The sequence below is a fragment of the Dipodomys ordii genome, unplaced genomic scaffold, assembly GCF_000151885.1.
Source record: "Dipodomys ordii isolate 6190 unplaced genomic scaffold, Dord_2.0 Scaffold93, whole genome shotgun sequence".
Taxonomy (NCBI): Eukaryota; Metazoa; Chordata; class Mammalia; order Rodentia; family Heteromyidae; genus Dipodomys; species Dipodomys ordii.
The window spans coordinates 3,056,348-3,073,883 of NW_012267309.1; the positions used below are offsets into that span (position 1 = coordinate 3,056,348).

At 38.3% G+C, this 17,536-nt stretch overlaps 1 protein-coding gene across 1 annotated transcript in view; it reads left to right on the top strand.

The window, feature by feature from the left end:
- Nol8 (nucleolar protein 8) overlaps positions 1-17,233 on the top strand; it is a 29,986-nt gene extending 12,753 nt beyond the window's left edge. Inside the window, exons 8-17 of the mRNA XM_013026421.1 lie at positions 1,175-1,288; positions 1,900-2,022; positions 2,298-2,388; positions 6,044-6,179; positions 7,432-7,509; positions 11,167-11,435; positions 14,429-14,555; positions 15,258-15,328; positions 16,030-16,109; positions 16,731-17,233. Coding sequence (XP_012881875.1) covers positions 1,175-1,288; positions 1,900-2,022; positions 2,298-2,388; positions 6,044-6,179; positions 7,432-7,509; positions 11,167-11,435; positions 14,429-14,555; positions 15,258-15,328; positions 16,030-16,109; positions 16,731-16,781 — 1,140 coding nt within the window. The 3' untranslated portion in view covers positions 16,782-17,233. The remainder of the gene's footprint in view (positions 1-1,174; positions 1,289-1,899; positions 2,023-2,297; positions 2,389-6,043; positions 6,180-7,431; positions 7,510-11,166; positions 11,436-14,428; positions 14,556-15,257; positions 15,329-16,029; positions 16,110-16,730) is intronic.
- The last annotated feature ends 303 nt before the right edge of the window (positions 17,234-17,536 follow it).

The following is a 17,536-nucleotide window of genomic DNA, read 5'->3' on the forward strand; positions in this document are numbered from 1 at the left end:
TCTTAGCTTGAGCTGAGTAATGTGCTGGAATACAGGAGAATTAAATAAGAAGTAAAAGCAGCGAAAGGAAAGATGCTCCAGAAAAAAAGGAGCAATTAATACAAGAATATATTTTCAGTGAGACTGAAACTTAAGGATGATAAATTGGAAGGAAGCCGGGCGATGGTGGCTCACGCCTGTCATCCTAGCTACTCAGGAGGCTGAGATCTGAGAATCACGGTTCAAAGGCAGCCTGGGCAGGTCCAGGCATTGTGGCTCAAGTGGTAGAGCACTTGCCTTGAGCTGAAGTGCGTAGGGACAGCACCCAGGCCCAGAGTTCAAGCCTCATGACTAACAAAAAAAGAAAAAAACAATTGGAAGGAAATGAAGCTATAGTAATAAGTCTGGCTGAGTTTGTTCTGAGCTTGGACATTATTCTTAAAGCTATAAAACAAAAATGCAGTGAAGAGTTTTAAGGCATTGAAAATTAGAAGATTAGTTTTATACATTTGTGGATCAGGAGGTGTTAAACTGCAGCTTACAGGCCATTCATTGCATAGCCCATTTATGTACAGCTAACAATGTTTTTGTTTTGTTTTATGCCCACACTGGGCTTGACCTCAGGGCTTAGGCTTTCCCCTCAAGACTAGCTCTCTACCACTTGCATCACATTTCCACTGCTGGCTTTTTTTCCTGCCTGGAATTCCAGTCCTCAAATCTCAGTCTCCTGAGAGTAGCTAGGGTTACAGATATGAGCCACTAGCATGAGGCTGCTAAGGATTTTTTTTTTAATATAAGACACATACCCTATGTGGTTTGCAGAGTTTAAAATACTTACCTTGGGCCTTTTATAGGTAAAATTTTTTAACCTCAGGAGAAATCCATCAGACCATGACAAAAACAATGAATTGAAAGGGTCATATCTGGAACCAGGGAGAACCTTCAGGTAGAGGCCAGAATCAAAGCAGGATGTTTTGAATACACTGAAAAAATACCAAGAAGGTCATATTGACAGGATTTGGTCACTGTGGAAAAAAAGGTGTCCTGAGTTTCTCTCTGGGACAAATAGGTGATAATGGCACTTAATAGAAAAGGGAAAAAGCTTAAAAAGACAGCTGGAGGAGATGATGGCTTTTAGACATGTTCAGTATGAGATTGAGTTGTCTTAAAATGTGATGCTTTTGAATATCCTTAGGATGGTCATCCAGAGAAAAAGTCAACACACATCATCTTTGGTTCTGATGATGAAAGTGAGACAGATGAGACTTCCACTCAGGAGCAAAATCACCCAGGAGAGACGCTAATGAAAGTAAGATATTCCAGACATCCCTGTGGACACTCATCTGCTTTGCAGACTTACTTATTCCCTCCCTCTATCCCTCCCTTCCTTCAACATGGTCTTACGACATAGTTCAGGACAACTTTGAACTCATGGCTAGTCATCTTACCTCATTCTCCCAAGTGACCAGGATACACACTTGTGCCAGCATACCCAGGAGCAGATCCATTTCCTGTATATTGTATAACAAGATGTCCACTCAACTGCCAGTTCAACATAAAATCTTTCTGGGAACTATAGTGAGACCTAGTACTCCCCAGGCCACCACACACAGAGATGACAGAGCTTTACAACATCTGCAACATGAGGTCAATGTTAGTGAAAAGAGTGCCGGGGGGTCTTGCATACAAAAATTATACCTCGAACTTTGTATCCTTGGGGAGCACGTGAATTAATGATCCTGCATTAATGATCCTAGAGGCCAGTTAGAAGAACATGAGTCAGGAGTTTCCATCTGACCCCACCACTTACTTGTTCCCAGTATATGCATCGGGGTTGTTGGTTTTTATATATGGGGAGGTTGCATTATGAAGGAAATCCTGATTGCCTCAGTTAATAAACATTTATATTTTATCTAACAGGAGTCCATGGGTAACACAACTGGAAAGCTGTTTGATAGCAGTGATAATGACGAATCTGATTCCGAAGATGACAGTGACAGGTTCAAGATTAAGCCACAGTTTGAAGGCAGAGCCGGACAGAAGGTTAGTGAAGACTGAAAATTGACTTGACGCATGTCTAATTTTTCAAGGTAGTCCTTAAATCTAGGTAAATACAGATAGGCCTTATCTCACATTGTTGTGTTGAGTGTTTATTTGGGGCATGAATCCTCTCTTAGCTCTGATTGGTTCACAGGTGATGCAATGCAAATGTTAATGATGTGAATATACCGGTGGAGGGAACTGTACTTGACAAGTGGTCTGATAAGCAGTTTATTGTGAATCTGGTTGTCACTTGTGTATACTTTTTATCCATATAGCTCATGAATTTACAATCACACTTTGGCGGTGATGACAGATTCCGCATGGATTCTCGGTTTCTAGAAAGTGACAGTGAAGAGGAGCAGGAAGGTAAATACTTTGTTGTCCAAACAATCCTGACATAGGGCTGGGAAATCATCCAGTGAACCTCTTTCATTTAACAGATACAGCACCTCAAGGCATTCAACTGAAGAATGTATAGTCAGATGTTTTGTTAACTTAAATTAACACATATTTAGTAATAATTCCTTAAATATCCTTTGTGTCATTCTGGCATGATAGAGAAAGGTAAGTATACTATCTAACAATCTGTATCAGTTAGTGTGGCAGGTTTTGCTAGGGTATGACAGTTCACATTTGCTTTCTAGGAATTTTTTCCCCCAGGACCTTGGATATAGAAGAATGATGGTGGCATCATTCTACTTCCTGCGAAGGCATTTTTCACAGCAGTGGTTACATACATCTATAAGCCCTTACCTTCTACATAGCCATCTTACATGTGCTACTCCCTTTCCCACTCCCAATCTCAGAACTTCTGTCATTGTCTAATTTTGTTTTTCTCTCCTTCCTATGTTAAATCTAATGTGTATCTTAATCTTCACTGTTAATACTTTCAGTCCTTTCTCAAGTACAATCTCTAACTTTATCCTCTCCATTTATTTATTTTATTTATTTATTTATTTCCAGTACTATAGGTTTTTGTTTTTTGTTTTCATCCTATCCTCATGCATTGCTATACTCTTAAACATTGAGAAATCCCTCCAACCTTTGTTTTTGTGCCATTCCTGGGGCTTGAACTTAGGGCCTGAATACTCTCTCTTAGCTTCTTTTGCTCAAGGGTAGCATTCTTGCCACTTGAGCTACATATAGCTCCACTTCTGGCTTTTTTTTTTTTTTAGTAGTTTATTAGAAATGAGAATCTCCTAGACTTTCCTGCCCCAGCTAGCTTTGAACCTCAATCCTCAGATCTCAGCCTCCTGAGTAGCTAGAAATACAGGAGTGAGCCAAAGGTACCTGACCTTTTAAAAAAATAATAATAATTTTTTTGAGACAGGGTCAACTGGGCTTTATCTATCTATGTTAAGACTTTCCTAGCCAGGCACAGGTGGCTCATACCTGTAATCCTAGCTATCAGGAGGCTGAGATCTGAGGATCGCGGTTCAAAGCAAGCCCAGGCTTTGGTGATACCTTAATACACACACACAGAGCAAAATAGTGGCCTATGTCTTGAGTCTTTCAGAGCATTTTATTCTATTCACCATATAGTGGACCATTTTGCTATTGATTAAAATTTAAGTTAAAATGGTAACTTAATTTCCTCAGTCCTGGAAAGGGGCAGGTTTCTCTTCTGCCCTCCCAAACCTAAGAGTAGATGCACTATCAGTAGAGAAGAGCTGTCCAGCTCTGTTCCAACCTGGGCTACTAGGGCAGAGATGGAGGTCTGAGTTGAGTCCCATGTCACAGTTGTTCAATGTAGCTCTTTCTTTCCCTTCTGATAATTGATTTTTTTTTTTTGGGGTCCGGTCGTGGGACCTAACTCTGGGCCTGGGCACTGTCCCTCAGCTCTTCAGCTCAAGGCTAGTGCTCTACCGCTTGAGCCACAGTGTCACTTCTGGTTTTTGTTTTTTTTTTATGTGGTGCTGAGGAATCGAACCCAGGGCCTCATGCATGCAAGGCAAGTGCTCTACCACTGAGCCACCTTCCCAGCCCCCTGCTAATTGATTTATAAAACAAAGGAGGCCATGGAAGCAGGACAGGAAAGGGTGAGTAGATGAATAGGGAGGGTGAAGACTTTTGCCTAAAATCTGGAAGTCTGGCTCATCTGGCAGTCTTCTGAATAGGAACTCTTAAAGTACCTCTTGTGTAGTAGGGTCCCTGAATTCTCTCCAGACCCCATGTTCTCCTCCTTCAGCTATGGTGATAAGCAGAGAAGATAAAAACTTCCAGCCTTTTTCCTATTGGGAAGGAAAACTCATCATCTGGCTTTGCAGAGAAGGTGTCACCTTATGCTCATAATACATTATCTATACCATGTGCTCTAGGATACCATATATAAAGAATCAAAAAGTAAAACACTTGAATAAGCTTGTATTATAACATTAATATTGTTGAAAGTATCTTTTCTGGGATGAAGTGATTCATCATTCTAGTCCTGCTTTAGTCATTTGTAATTTGTGGCAATATGCTTTTCTTTTTAATACAAAAAAATATATAAAAATAGGGGCTAGGAAGGTGGCTCAGCGGTAGAGTGCTTGCCTAGCGTGCATGAGGCCCTTGGTTCAATTCCTCAGCACTACATAAACAGAAAAGGCGGGAAGTGGCACTGTGGCTCAAGTGGTAGAGCACTAGCCTTGAGCTGAAATGCTCAGGAACAGTGCCCAGGCCTAGAGTTCAAGTCCCATGACCAACAACAACAAAATATATATATATATATATATATATATATATATTATATATATATATTATATATATATAAATTGTTGAATATTGACATTTTCATTATGTTATAACCTGGAAAGCTTTTCATACTTTTTTATCATATGTGCTCGTTTTGTTTCTGCATGCTCTCCTCCTGAGACTCTACTTTGTTTGCTCACCTATATTCCAAATGGTTTATAAAACTTTTCTTGATAGGGTTGAAGACTCTGCTTTGAACCCTTAGTCATTTTTTCCCTAGTTTCTGTTGGTTGTTGATTTCCAGAATTAATTTGGAAGAAACAGGCTTGGGCTTTTTTCACATTTCTGTTATCCAAACTAGTTTTGTTCTCTGGTATTTGTTTGTTTCCAGTAGTTTAAAGTGATAGCTTATAGAGTTCAGTGGTGCCTTATTTGTAGGGTACATGGCTTTATTTCTGTAATACCAATATTTCTGTAACCGTTATTAAATACCATCTCTTATGACCGGATGACAGTAGCTCATGCCTGCAATCTTAGTTACTTAGAAGGCTGATATTTGAGGATCTCAGTTTAAAGCCAGTCTGGGCAGGAAAGTCTGTAAGACTAAACTCCAATTAACCACCAAAAAGCTGGAAAGTGGAGCTGTAGTTTAAATGGTAAAGTACTATACTTGAGTGAAAAAGATCAGGGATAGCACTCAGGCCCTGAGTTCAAGTCCCAGAAATGGAACAAAATAAATAAATAAATTGCCATCTTTCACTATCAATTTTACTTACATGCAATCAAGATTATTATTTTTAGAATATTTTTAAATACTTTTAGAATATTTTAATGCCTTTAGAATATTTTTTAAAAATCAGTTTTCTAATTTTTTTTTTTTTTTTTTTTTGGTAGTTTGTGGGGCCTGAACTCTGGGTCTGGGCACTGTCCCTCAGCTCTTCAGCTCAAGGCTAGTGTTCTACCACTTGAGCCACAGCGCCACTTCCAGCCTTTTCTACTTACGTGGTACTGAGGAATCGAACCCAGGGCCTCATGCATGCGAAGCAAGCACTCTACCACTGAGCCACCTTCCCAGCCCCAGTTTTCTAATTTTATAATTAGTAGCTTGCTGTGTTACATTTTTCAGTCTTCACTTGCCATGGACTTGCTGCTGAAGTCATTAAGTCCAAATTTTACATTTGTCATTGGGAATAAATGTAGAACATTTTGTTTGCTAGTCAAGTGATTTCGGAATTTGTTTTGCTTGTAGATAGAATAGAAAAAATCTGGTGAAACTCTAATCCTATCTTGATGTGTTTTGTTTATGTACTTCATATGGTCTTCTAACTTATCCTTTTTTTCCTCAAAGAGGTAAATGAAAAAAGAAGTGCTGAGGAGGATGAACTTGCTGCAGAAAAAAAGAAAGCCCTGAATGTTGTGCAAAGTGTCTTACACACCAGCTTGAACAACCCTCTAAACAAGGGACCAGCTGCTAAGAAATTTAAGTATGGTTTATGTTCTGACACTTTCTAGCATATTTCCCTTTGCCATAAGTGCCTTAACTGAGCTATAACTATTTGATTGAGCTAGATACTAGTGGCTCACACCTACTATAATCCTAGGTACTCCGGAGGCTGAGATCTGAGGATTGAGGTTCAGAGTCAACCAGGGGAGATCTAGTTCTAGAGTCTCTTATCTCCAGTTTACCACCAAAGCAAGTAGAGGTGTGGCTCAAGTTAGAATACAAGCCTTGAGCCAAAAAGCTAATGGACAGTGCCTGGGCCCTGAGGTAAAGTCACAGTACCAGCCACACTTACACAAAAACAATCTAGGTGATTGGCAGAGCTCTTTACTCAACCTAGCCAGGTCATTTTTAGCTTCTTGGGATGAGCACTTGACAACACGTATTGCCTCTTAAAATAGCCTTATCTTTAACCCAGTGATTCGTGTTAAGAAACTAATCTTAAATTATTTTTGTATAGACATATTCTATATATATTCTATCGATTGGATATCTATGTATTCTATGTATAGATATGTCCTATTCTATACATAGTTTTCATAATAGCATTTCTCCCATTTGTTAAACCATTGTAAACTTATTTAAGTACTAATTCTAAAATTATTAATCTATATAATTATAGCATGGAAAATTTCAAGTGTTTAATTTAGAGAGACTAGTGTAATGAAACACTGGGATATCATCAGGGTTGGTCACCAACATGGGACCCATTTTCTCTTCTCTACTACTTCTGTTCAACTCTTGACTTAACCAGTGAAATATTTTATGTAAATTTTCGGAAGTATATCATTTTGTGTGTATGTAACTTAGTATGTTTAAATTTTTTAAGGTATCAGGAAAATTCAAAAGCAGATTATTTAAAAATACTCTTCTAACAAGAACAAATTCTTGGGCTGGGAAGTTGGCTCAGTGGTAGAGTGCTTGCCTTGCATGCTTGAGGCCCTGGGTTCTATTCCTTAGCACCACATAAGCAGAAAAAGCCAGAAGTGGCGCTATGGCTCGAGTGGTAGAGCACTAGTCTTGAGCTGAAGAGGTGAGGGACAGTGCCCAGGCCCAGAGTTCAGGCCCCATGACCAGCCAAAACACCCAAAAAGAACCAAATTCTCTTCTTTGATTCTATTTAGCTTCATTTTTGCCCCCAAATTAGTCTTCCTAGTCTTAAATTATGATTTGCAATTAGTTGTTTTACATATATGATCTGAGGATTTCTTCTAACCTCCCTTCTTTTTACATAGGGATGTCATACATTATGACCCAACAAGGCATGACCATGCTACTTATGAAAGAAAAACGGATGATAAACCCAAAGACAGGTAAATTGAGCTACTTTTTACCTTTGTTTCTGAAATTGCTAACATACAGTTCTGAGATGCATTGGTTCAGATTGCTGCTGTTTCCTAGCTCTGTCTAGGAGTTTATTTTTTTAACTTTCCATTTCTTTTTTTACATATTTTATTGTTATTAAGTAGTTTTACAAAGAGTTAGAATTCCATAAGTCAGGTTATGAGTACAATGCTTTTTGATCAGTGTCATCCCTTCCCTTCATTCCCATGCATTTTCTTCCTTTTGGTTCTATCCATAAGCAGAGATTTATTTTTAAACTGAGGTCTACAGGTTTTTTGGGAAGTAAATATATTAGTAAACATGACAGTAAATATGTTAGGTTGCAAGCCAGTCTCTGTTAGTGACAGCTTTCCTCTACCTGTATAGTAGAAAAGTAGCATATGAAGGGAGGCTGTGTTCAATAAAATTATTAGTGGACACTGGAATTTGCTTCTGTATAATTTTTGCATGCTGTGAAGTCATTTTTTTCCTTTACTTCAGACTATTAAAAAAAAAAGAAAGAAAGAAGCAGGGGCCTATAATCCTAGCTATTCAGGAGGCTGAGTCTGAGGATCATAGTTTGAAGGCAGGAAAGTCTGTGAGACTCTTATCTCCAATTAAACCAAAAGCCAGGAGTAGAGCTGTGTTTCAAGTGATAGAGCACTAGCCTAGATCAAAACAGCTTAGGGACGGCACTTGAGCTCAAGCCCCAGGACCAGTACCAAAAAAAAAAAAAAAAAGCAGGAAGCAGTTGTGATCTGACACATGGCCCATGCTTTACATCATGTTTTCCCGATAATGTCATCCATTTGATCTTCAGCTGAAATTTTTCAGCTTCATTTTTCTTCTGGAAACTGGGGATTACTGTGAGGTCCTGGCTTCTTATGAAAAAAAAGTTTTAGTCTCAGCTCTCACATTTCACTTTAAAAACAAATCATAGACCTGCAAAATGGCTCAATAGTAGGGTACCAGCTGTGAGCAAAAACACGAAGCAAAAGTGACATTGATCAAGATCATTTTACTTGTAAATTGACATGTTGAATTAAAATCCCTTTGTAATCCTTGTTGCTCATAGGCTGAGATCTGAGGATTGTAGTTCACTGCCAGCCTGGGCAGGAAAGTCCATGCAACTATCAATTACCCAACAAAAGCTGGGTGTGAAACTATGACTTAAGTAGTAGAGCCCAGCCTTGAACAAAAAAGCTCAGAGACATTGCCTAGGCCCTGTGTTCAAGCCCCAGGACCAGCAATCATCAATGAATAAATATAGCAAAGCAAGAGCCCAAGGCCCTGAGTTCAAGTGCCAGTACTAGCAAGAAAGAAAAAAAATGAAATTTTTAAAAAAGAAAAAGAAACTGTCAAAAAATGGCAACACTTTCTTGACATGTGAGTGATATCCCAATTATTTGGATTTTTTTTCTAATTTCTGTATTAATACAGGTGATAGTGTTGATAATCTTTCTACTACCATGCAATAAACATCTTTGTTCTCTCATTTTCTTCCCTGGCTTTTTGCCAGAAGTCACATACTAAATCTTTTAGATTATTTTCCATTTTTCTCTGAGTCATTTAATCTAGCCCATGTTCATGGGATGGGTAAATTAACTTCAAACTCTTGAAAGAAGCATCAAGGAGTTATGGGATCCAGGTTTAAAGCCACATATATTACCTCTGTAATAAGTATTAGAATTGTCCGTGTGAGCCAGGCGCCGGTGGCTCACACCTGTAATCCTAGCTACTCAGGAGGCCCAGACCTGAGGATCACAGTTCAAAGCCAGCCCGGGCAGGAAAGTCCGTGAGACTCTTATCTCCAGTAAACCACTAGACAACAGGAAGTGGCACCGTGGCTCAAGCGGTAGAGTGCTCACCTTGAGCTGAAGAGCACAGGGACATCGCCCAAGCCCAGAGTTCAAGCCCCACAACCAACCAAAAAAAAAAAAAAGAATTGTCTGTGTGACATTTTCTTACAGGACTCCTTTTCACAAGAAGTATATGTATCTTAAAACTAACCAGGTGGGTTCATTTTCTGAAGGATAAACTGTTTCTGACTCTGAACAGGCAGGATATCCTGCTTCTTCCCATTTTAGATCTTTAACAACTTTATGGCTTGTATAGAGTGAACTCCAATAGGAAAGGGTATTTTTGATCTTTTATTTTCTAAAAACTCTGTGCTGCAAACAGCCATGTTACTTTTTGTCTGAGATTAAAGAGAAAAGTATATTTATTTCTAAATATAGAGCAGACATGACAATATAGACAATTCCAAAAGAGTCTAGTAAATTTAGCACATGTCTACTTCATTTTTAAAACTGAATTACAGTTGATTCCTTTTTCATTTAAAACTTAAAATGATCATAGAAAGCATCTGATTTATTATGTTCCTTTTGCAACTGAGGATGTAGGCCCATTGACTGTGATTCCTTACAGCTGATAATTTCATTAATTTCTGAATTAATAATTTAGAAGATAAGAAATAGGAGAATGTACCATATACTGACGGCTCATTTCTTTTTTTTTTTTTTTTTTTTTGGTCGGTCGTGGGACTTGAACTCTGGGCCTGGGCACTGTCCCTCAGCTCTTCAGCTCAAGGCGAGTGCTCTACCACTTGAGCTACAGCGCCACTTCCGGTTTTCTGGTGGTTTATTGGAGATAGGAGTCTCACGGTCTCTCCTGCCCGGGCTGGCTTTGAACCGCGATCCTCAGATCTCAGCCTCCTGAGTAGCTAGGATTACAGGCGTGAGCCACCAGCACCTGGCTGACAGCTCATTCCTATAATCCTAGCTACTCAGGAGGCTGAGATGTGAGGATCATGGGTAGAAGCCAGCTCAGGCAGGAGTCTACAAGACTGTTATTTCCAATTAACCACCAAAAAGCCAAGTGGTAGAACACCAGCCTTAAGCAAAAAAGCTAAGAGACAATGTCCAGATCCTGAATTCAAACCCCAAAACTGGCACAAAAGAGATGGGGGGAGGGGAGGGAGGGAGAAAGAGAGAGACTATGAATCAAGTTATATTTGCATTTCAAGCAGAAAAGGTCAGATAGGTTGATATTAGGGAAATGAACCCTAAGATATGTATTCAAATGTTTTTTTTTCATTGATGCGATTGTTTTTAACACATTTATAAGATTATTTCTTTGTTGCTTTGTATGTCCCTCCCCCATGGTATAACCCCTGCTTTCACTGTATTTGATGTGGGTATAATTTGTGGAGGGGAGGGGGAAAAACAAATCGCTTAAATAGGGATACAGGTGGATCCATTGCAACAATGAGATGTACAAGTGGTTATGTCGAAAACGAACTTTACAACTTTGGTGCAGGGGGTGGGGAAGGAGGATTGGGTGGGGGGGCAGGGAGAGGATGGGATAGGAAGGGGAAACAAAGGAGGAGGCTACAATGCTTGATAAGAAATGTACTCATTATCTTGCCCATGTAATTGTACAGAGGTTCAGTATTTTCACAATTTAAAAAAGTTATATTTGCATTTGTTTGAGATCATTTTGTATAAAAAGTTTGTTGGTCAAGGTTCTCTGTAAATCTTAATTATTAAAAGGATGGAATTAAATTTATCCAAGGATGTGACTTTTAATTTTTTTAAATTTTTCAAAACTTGCCTTTATGATATTCATGTTTTTATATGTCACTGCAGTAAAGCAAAGCGAAAGAAAAAACGAGAAGAGGCTGAGAAGCTACCTGAAGTATCTAAAGAAATGTATTATGATATTGCTATGGATTTGAAAGAAATATTCCAGGCTCCAAAAGACAGCAATAAAAAGGAAGAAGACATACCACAGAAAGAGGACTGTGCTGGAGAAATAGAGGGAAGCTATAATTCTGCAGCTCAGACAAGTGGGGACACACAGCCCAGCGGGTTCACATTCTCCTTTTTTGATTCAGACACTAAAGATGAAAATGAAGGTACTTTTCTTTTTTTTATCACATTTTTATTTTGAGCAGATTAAGCTTGTCTATTCACTGTACTGGATTTACTATTGTCTGGATAAAGGTCTATTTCCTTGATTTAGATAATTAATATGAGATTCAGTGTTACATGACCATAAATGTGATGAATGAAATTAACTATTTTTACATTTCAGGGAGAAACTTGGGGAGCTAGCTGAGATATGTAGGGAAGCCAGAGAATAAGGTTGTATCCCTACTGGTCTGTAGCTGTAACTGTGATATACAGGCAAAGCAAAAATTTTTTATAATGCAATGATACTAGGATATACACTTTTGTATTTTTATTCTTATATAAGGTTATTTGCTGGCTAAGGTTGGCCTCTAATTTAGTCTGTGTTATTTAAATTCTAATACATGAATTATTTGGATTGAATTCATGTTCGGGGCCACCATTGTTGTATGTATTGATGTACAGCCTTGAATGTGAATAATTATTGTAAACTATATTTTACAACTTTTTTTCTGGCTTTATTATATAGGTTTTCTATTTGGTCATAGTTTAATCTATCATAATTTAATGAATCTTTTTTCTCTTTTTACAAGTATCTGTGCTTTCGATGTAGTTACTGAATGATGAATTTCCCTCGTATGCTCAGTAGTCTTGTAATAAAAGCATGCATTGTGTAAAAAAAAAAAAAAGATTGTATCCCTAGCCAGGCACCGGTAGCTCACACCTGTAATCCTAGCTACTCAGGAGGCTGAGATCTGAGGATCACGGTTCAAAGCCAGCCTGGGCAGCAAAGTCCGTGAGACTCTTATCTCCAATAAACCACTAGAAAACCGGAAGTAGCATTGTGGCTCAAGTGGTAGAGTGCTCACCTTGAACTGAAGAGTACAGGGACAGCACCCAGGCCCAGAGTTCAAATCCCAGGACCGACCAAAAAAAGGAAAAGATTGTTACATAAAAACAGGAAGATGTGAAGCAAATAGCTTTCTTTAAATGCCATAAGAGATGCTGTGACATGCAAAACTATTGCTCTTTATGATAGGAGAAATAGATAGCATTCTTTGTTTTATATGAGTAGGCTGTGTCACCATCAGCTACAATTTTTCATCCTATCTCAACCATAAGCAGCCAAAGGGAAAAATAGCTATTCTTTTATGATATAGGGTCTTGCCATATAACCAAGGCTGGCCTCAAACTCACAATCTTCTTATCTAAGTACCCTGAGTTTTATAGGAGTATATTATAGGACTAAAGAAGTATATCACCACCGGGTGCTGGTGGCTCACGCCTGTAATCCTAGCTACTCAGGAGGCTGAGATCTGAGGATCGCGGTTCAAAGCCAGCCCGGGCAGGAGAGACCGTGAGACTCCTATCTCCAATAAACCACCAGAAAACCGGAAGTGGCGCTGTAGCTCAAGTGGTAGAGCGCTCGCCTTGAGCTGAAGAGCTGAGGGACAGCACCCAGGCCCAGAGTTCAAGCCCCACGATCGACAAAAAAAAAAAAAAGAAGTATATCACCATGCCTGCCTAAAATGTTGGTTCTTTAGCAACCTATTCCTTATTCAGCTTTTAAAATTCATGTTCAGTTTTCTGGGAGTTCTCTATAAAAAGCAGGGTAGACCATCCAGAAATATACAATAATTTGTGATTCTGTGTAAAAGATTGGCACATAAAATAGCATCAGTGTGTGTAGCACAAGTGTGTTATTCCAAAAGGAACTATACCAATGTAGCAAATTTTGTGGGGTTTTTTTTTTTGTTTTTTTTTTTTTGGTCGGTTGTGGGGCTTGAACCCTGGGCTTGAGCACTGTCCCTGTGCTCTTCAGCTCAAGGTGAGCACTCTACCACTTGAGCCACAAGGCCACTTCTGGTTTTCTAGTGGTTTATTGGAGATAAGAGTCTCACGGACTTTGCTGCCGGGGCTGGCTTTGAACTGCGATTCTCAGATCTCAGCCTCATGAGTAGCTAGGATTACAGGCTTGAGCAGGGGCGCCAGGATTAGCAGGGTTATTTTATGCAGTGTATTGTGTGCTCTGATTACATAATATTCTTGTAGAAAAGGTTCATTCTAGCACTAAAGTTTCTTGTATAGAGTTAATTCAGATGCTATATATATATATATATATATATATATTTTTTTTTTTTTTAATCTGAGAGCCAAGTATGAGAAATTGACCTTGAAATGAGTCCTAGTCACCATCAACCTGGGAATTATTCTTAGTAGTTGGAAACTTCTGGAGACTTGTAAGGGGTAGCTTTTTCAGCAGTTTAGAAAGAGGTTTGGGGACTTGAAAACATCAAGATATATTTCTTTCCTCAAGCAGAAGAAAACCTAGTTTTTCTGAATTTTGTTATATTTTAGACTTCTCTCAATAGTACAGATGTTAAGGTTATTCTCTGTTCTTTTTGAAAAATTGTGTGGTGCCAGGCACCATTGGCTCACACCTATAATTCTAGTTACTCAGGAAGCTGAGATCTAAGGATCCTAGTTTGAAGCCAGCCTGGGCAGAAAAGTCCAGGAAATTCACATTTTCAGTTAACCACCAAAAAGCCGAAAGTGGAGCTGTGACTCAGAGGGTACAGTGCCAGCCTTGAGCTAAAAAAAACTCAAGGTCCTGAGTTCAAACTCCAGGACTGGCATTTAAAAAAAAAAGTGTTGTTCTTTTATAAAACTTTAGTTTTATGTTTTTCTTATTGTTATATTCCTTGCCTAGTCACTATCAATGCCAAAATTAGACTGTGGTTTCTTTTAGTACTTGAAAATTAAGAAAGATACATAGGAACTGAGGCTGAAGCTCAGTAATAGACTACTTGCCTCACATGAAAAGATTTTCTCCAGCACTAGGGGCAAAATGATACTACCTATTTTCAACTAGTTATAAGTAGAATTCTACATAATATATTTGAAATTTACATGTGTATATAGTGCAATCACTTTTGTATAAAGAAATACATGGGTGCTCATTATAACTTTATCATCTTTTATTGTCATAAAAATATAGAAACCTATAAAGTTGAAGCACTGAAACCTGGGAAGACTGTCTGGCAGGCAGATCCCCGTTTCCAAGATAGCAGTTCAGAAGAAGAAGATGTTACTGAAGAAATAGATAATGAAAAGCCCAACCCTGGGTAAGTAATTGTGTAACAGTATATTTGATCATTGTAAACTCTGAGTAAGACATGACTTCAGAAGTATTTTGGAAGCATCTAGACTTCTCTTCAGTGGACCTTTTCTAGAGGTCTCTAGCCTTTTAATAATGGAGAGTGTAATTATTTTTTTCTCAAGATTTGGGCAGAATTGAGGGACAGGGGAAAGGCAGGGCTCGGATGTGCTTGGGAAAGTGAGTTTGAATGCTACAGTGGGCTGGGTACCTCTACATGAGAGCACTGCCAAAAAGACTAGCACTGTGGGAGTACAAGTATCAATGACCAGAGTGGGGAAGATATAATTTGTACTTAAGTCTTTGTTGTCAAGGCTTCAAATATTTAAAAAAAAAAATGTTGAATTAAAGGGTTAGGGAGAGTCATTTTAACTCAGAGCAACATTAACCAAACATAGCAGCTATTTCTAAGGCATAATTTATATCTTCAATGTATTTTGTTTTCTTCGATATTCAAATTAAAATGAATATGTTGGTACACTGGTAATCCCAGCACTCAGAAGTCTGAGGCAGGAGGATCACAGTTTGTGCTGCGTAGTGAGTTCCAGGCCAATATGGCTATATACCTTGCCTTAAAAAGTGTGTGTGTATGTGTGTGTGTGAGTGTACACACATATATGTATATATAAGGTGAATTAACTAGTTTCTTTTTCTTTCTCTCCCTTTTCAGAGAAGAAATATTACCTGAAAATGAGACCACTAGATTTTTCTTTTTCTCTAAAAATGATAAAAGACTTCATGGTAAGTACATTTTTCCATTAAAATAGATAGCATTCTTTGTTTTATATGGTCCAATAATTCACAGCTGAAAATTCTGATCCTTTGTAATGTTGTATGGTTTGGCCCCCATGTTACTTTCATACTAGTGTATATTAACTTGTAAAGCTCCTGGAGACTCAAGAGCTCCTTAGTTACCAAATTCTCTGCTCATTCATTATCCTCAACAAGGGCCTCTTTTGTTAATAAGAACCTGCTTAGATGCGAACATATAAAACTTGTAAGTTTTTCAGTACTCTAAAAGTTCACATAAAAATTGAGGCTGATAGTGAATTCTTTGCTTCTTAAAGCTTAGAATACACAAAAAGACATAATGTAATTGTAATGATCTATAAACAGTAAAAGTTCTAGTAAATTTTTCATTTTGAATGAAACATTGTTTAAAGTTTGGCCAGGTGCCAGTGACACCTGTAATCCTAGCTACTCAGGAGGCTGAGATCTGAGGATTGCTGTTCAAAACCAGCCTGGGCAGGAAAGTCTGTAAGACTTATTATCTCCAAGTAAGCATCAGAAAACTAGAAGTCACACTCTAGCTCAAAGTTTTGCAGAAATTTGTTTAAATGGTTTTGACTAGAATTGAAGATCTCGGTAATGCCAACCCAAGAATGTTTTCCATTTCTATAATAACAGGCTACCTCATGTTACTTTTTTTTTTTCCCTTATAGGTTCTGACTTATTCTGGAGAGGTGTGGGAAATAGTATGAGCAAGAATGCTTGGGAAGCCCGAACAAATAGTCTACTAATGGTAAGTAATTGTTTCCCTCATGATTGTCTCTTCCAGTAAATAAGGTGCTGTTTTTGTGTTGAAATTTCCCTGGTTTAAGAATAGCAGAAAGAGGTGGCACTGTGGCTCAAGTGGTAGAGCGCTCCCCTTGAGCTGAATTGCTGAGGGACAGCATCCAGGCCTAGAGTTCAAGCCCCACAACCAACAAAAACAAACAAACAAACAAAAAAGAAACCTTGAAAAAAAGAATAGCTGGAATAAGAGATGAAGGTTTAGAAAGGATACAACTGAGAACTTGATTTAAACTCTCATGATTCTAGTACTGGAAGGAATTACGGTATTTTTTTAATTAAACCTATGACTGTTGCAGGTGAGGAAACAGACTTGCTTGTTGGGTGACTGTTCCCAGAATGTAGCAGGACTAACAGGAAGACATCAGGAGGTTTTCAAAGACTGAATTATGTCTCCTAAACATGTACAGCCAAATGTTTGAATGGTCCCTGTTATTCCAGTGAGCATTTCCAAAATGGGTTTGACAACCCTGGCAATAATAGTGATCAAAATTTTACTTTGTAATTATTGAACACCTTGAGAACAATTAGTATTTATTAATAGAGGTTTTTGATTTTATGATTTTTCTAGGATTGTCGGAAGAAACATAAAGAAGCCAAAAGGAAAGCAAAACCAAAATAATAAATGTTGACCTTGGTTTTAACACTGAATATGAAGAAGACTTTCAGAAGAAAATTGAGCCAGAAAATGAACTGACAAGAAATTTCAGAGAAGAATATGCAAAGTCTGGCTGATGAAACATCATTCTAGTTATGGGCTATTTTTATATGGAATTTCTCTGTATTTCTTCCTAGAAGGCTACTAGAAAAAAATGGAGCTGGGTGGTGTGGTAGTGCACACCTATAGCACAAGCATTCAGGATGTCAAAGTGGGAAGATAATTTGAATCTAGAAGTTTTTGACCAGCCTGTTCAAACTATCAAAAAAATTTTTTTGAACTTTTGCAAGATGAGGTACAAGATACTCCTCAGTGCTTCTTGTTACCTTCCATCCTAAATAACTAATGGACTTTTCTTTTGTCTGTTGTGTGGCTTGAACAAAGGGTCTGGGCACTATCCCTGAGCTCTTTTGCTCAAGACTGGCACTCTACCACTTTAAGCCATACCGTCACTTCTGGTTTTCTGTTGGTTAATTGGAAATAAGAGTCTCAAGGACTTTCCTGCCCAGGCTGGCTTTGAACAGCAATCCTCAGATCCCAACCTCTTGAGTAGCCAGGATTACAGGCATGAGCCACCAACTCCCAGCTTAATGGGCATCCTTTGATAAGTTTACATGAAGACTATTTTAAATAAATGGTTTGGTATACTTAATTTTCCAAATTAGTCTTTGTGTGAATTATAGACTATTTGAAATATTTATATCTAATTTACTAAATAT